The following is a 776-nucleotide window of genomic DNA, read 5'->3' as shown; positions in this document are numbered from 1 at the left end:
GGAGTTGGGGACCCACCAGGAAGGTTTGGGGACCCACCAGGAAGGTGAAGAAGAAGAATTGGGGACACACCAGGAAGGTGAAGAACAGAGTTGGGGACAAGGGACATGGGGACCCACCAGGAAGGTGAAGAACAGAACTGGGGACCCACCAGGAAGGTGAAGAAGGGGACGGAGTTGCGGACGTTGTTGTCGTTGGTCTTGAGGTGGAAGTTGACGGCCAGGTTGTCCCCGGGCTGCAGCTCGGTGCCGGCCACCGCCAGGTGCAGGAAGTTTCCGGAGCCGGCCTGGCTGCGGTAGGCCAGGGCCGTCATCTGCCGCGAGGCCTGGCGCTGCGGGGGCAGCCCCGCCTGGGCCGTGCGCACCTGGCACGGGGACACGGTGACACTCGGTCACAGGGGACACGGTGGCACTCGATCACGGGGGACGCGGTGACACTCGGTCACGGGGGACACGGTGACACTCGGTCACGGGGGACACGGTGACACTCGGTCACGGGGGATGCGGTGACACTCGGTCACGGGGGATGTGGTGGCACTCGGTCACGGGGGATGTGGTGGCACTCGGTCACAGGGGACATGGTGGCACTCGGTCACAGGGGACACGGTGACACTCGGTCACGGGGGATGTGGTGACACTCGGTCACGGGGGATGTGGTGGCACTCGGTCACGGGGGGGACACAGTGGCACTCGGTCACAGGGGACGCGGTGGCACTCGGTCACGGGGGATGTGGTGGCACTCGGTCACGGGGGACGCGGTGGCACTCGGTCACGGGGGA

General features: G+C 66.6%; 1 protein-coding gene across 1 annotated transcript in view; it reads right to left on the bottom strand.

The window, feature by feature from the left end:
* Positions 1-776, bottom strand: part of LOC107199229 (complement C3-like) — a gene marked incomplete at its 3' end in the record, with an annotated part of 25,690 nt that overhangs the window by 16,183 nt on the left and 8,731 nt on the right. Inside the window, exon 6 of the mRNA XM_033511719.1 lies at positions 150-362. Coding sequence (XP_033367610.1) covers positions 150-362 — 213 coding nt within the window. The remainder of the gene's footprint in view (positions 1-149; positions 363-776) is intronic.

Source organism: Parus major, unplaced genomic scaffold, assembly GCF_001522545.3.
Source record: "Parus major isolate Abel unplaced genomic scaffold, Parus_major1.1 Scaffold511, whole genome shotgun sequence".
NCBI classification, from domain to species: domain Eukaryota; kingdom Metazoa; phylum Chordata; class Aves; order Passeriformes; family Paridae; genus Parus; species Parus major.
This window is presented reverse-complemented; position numbering and strand designations above follow the sequence as displayed.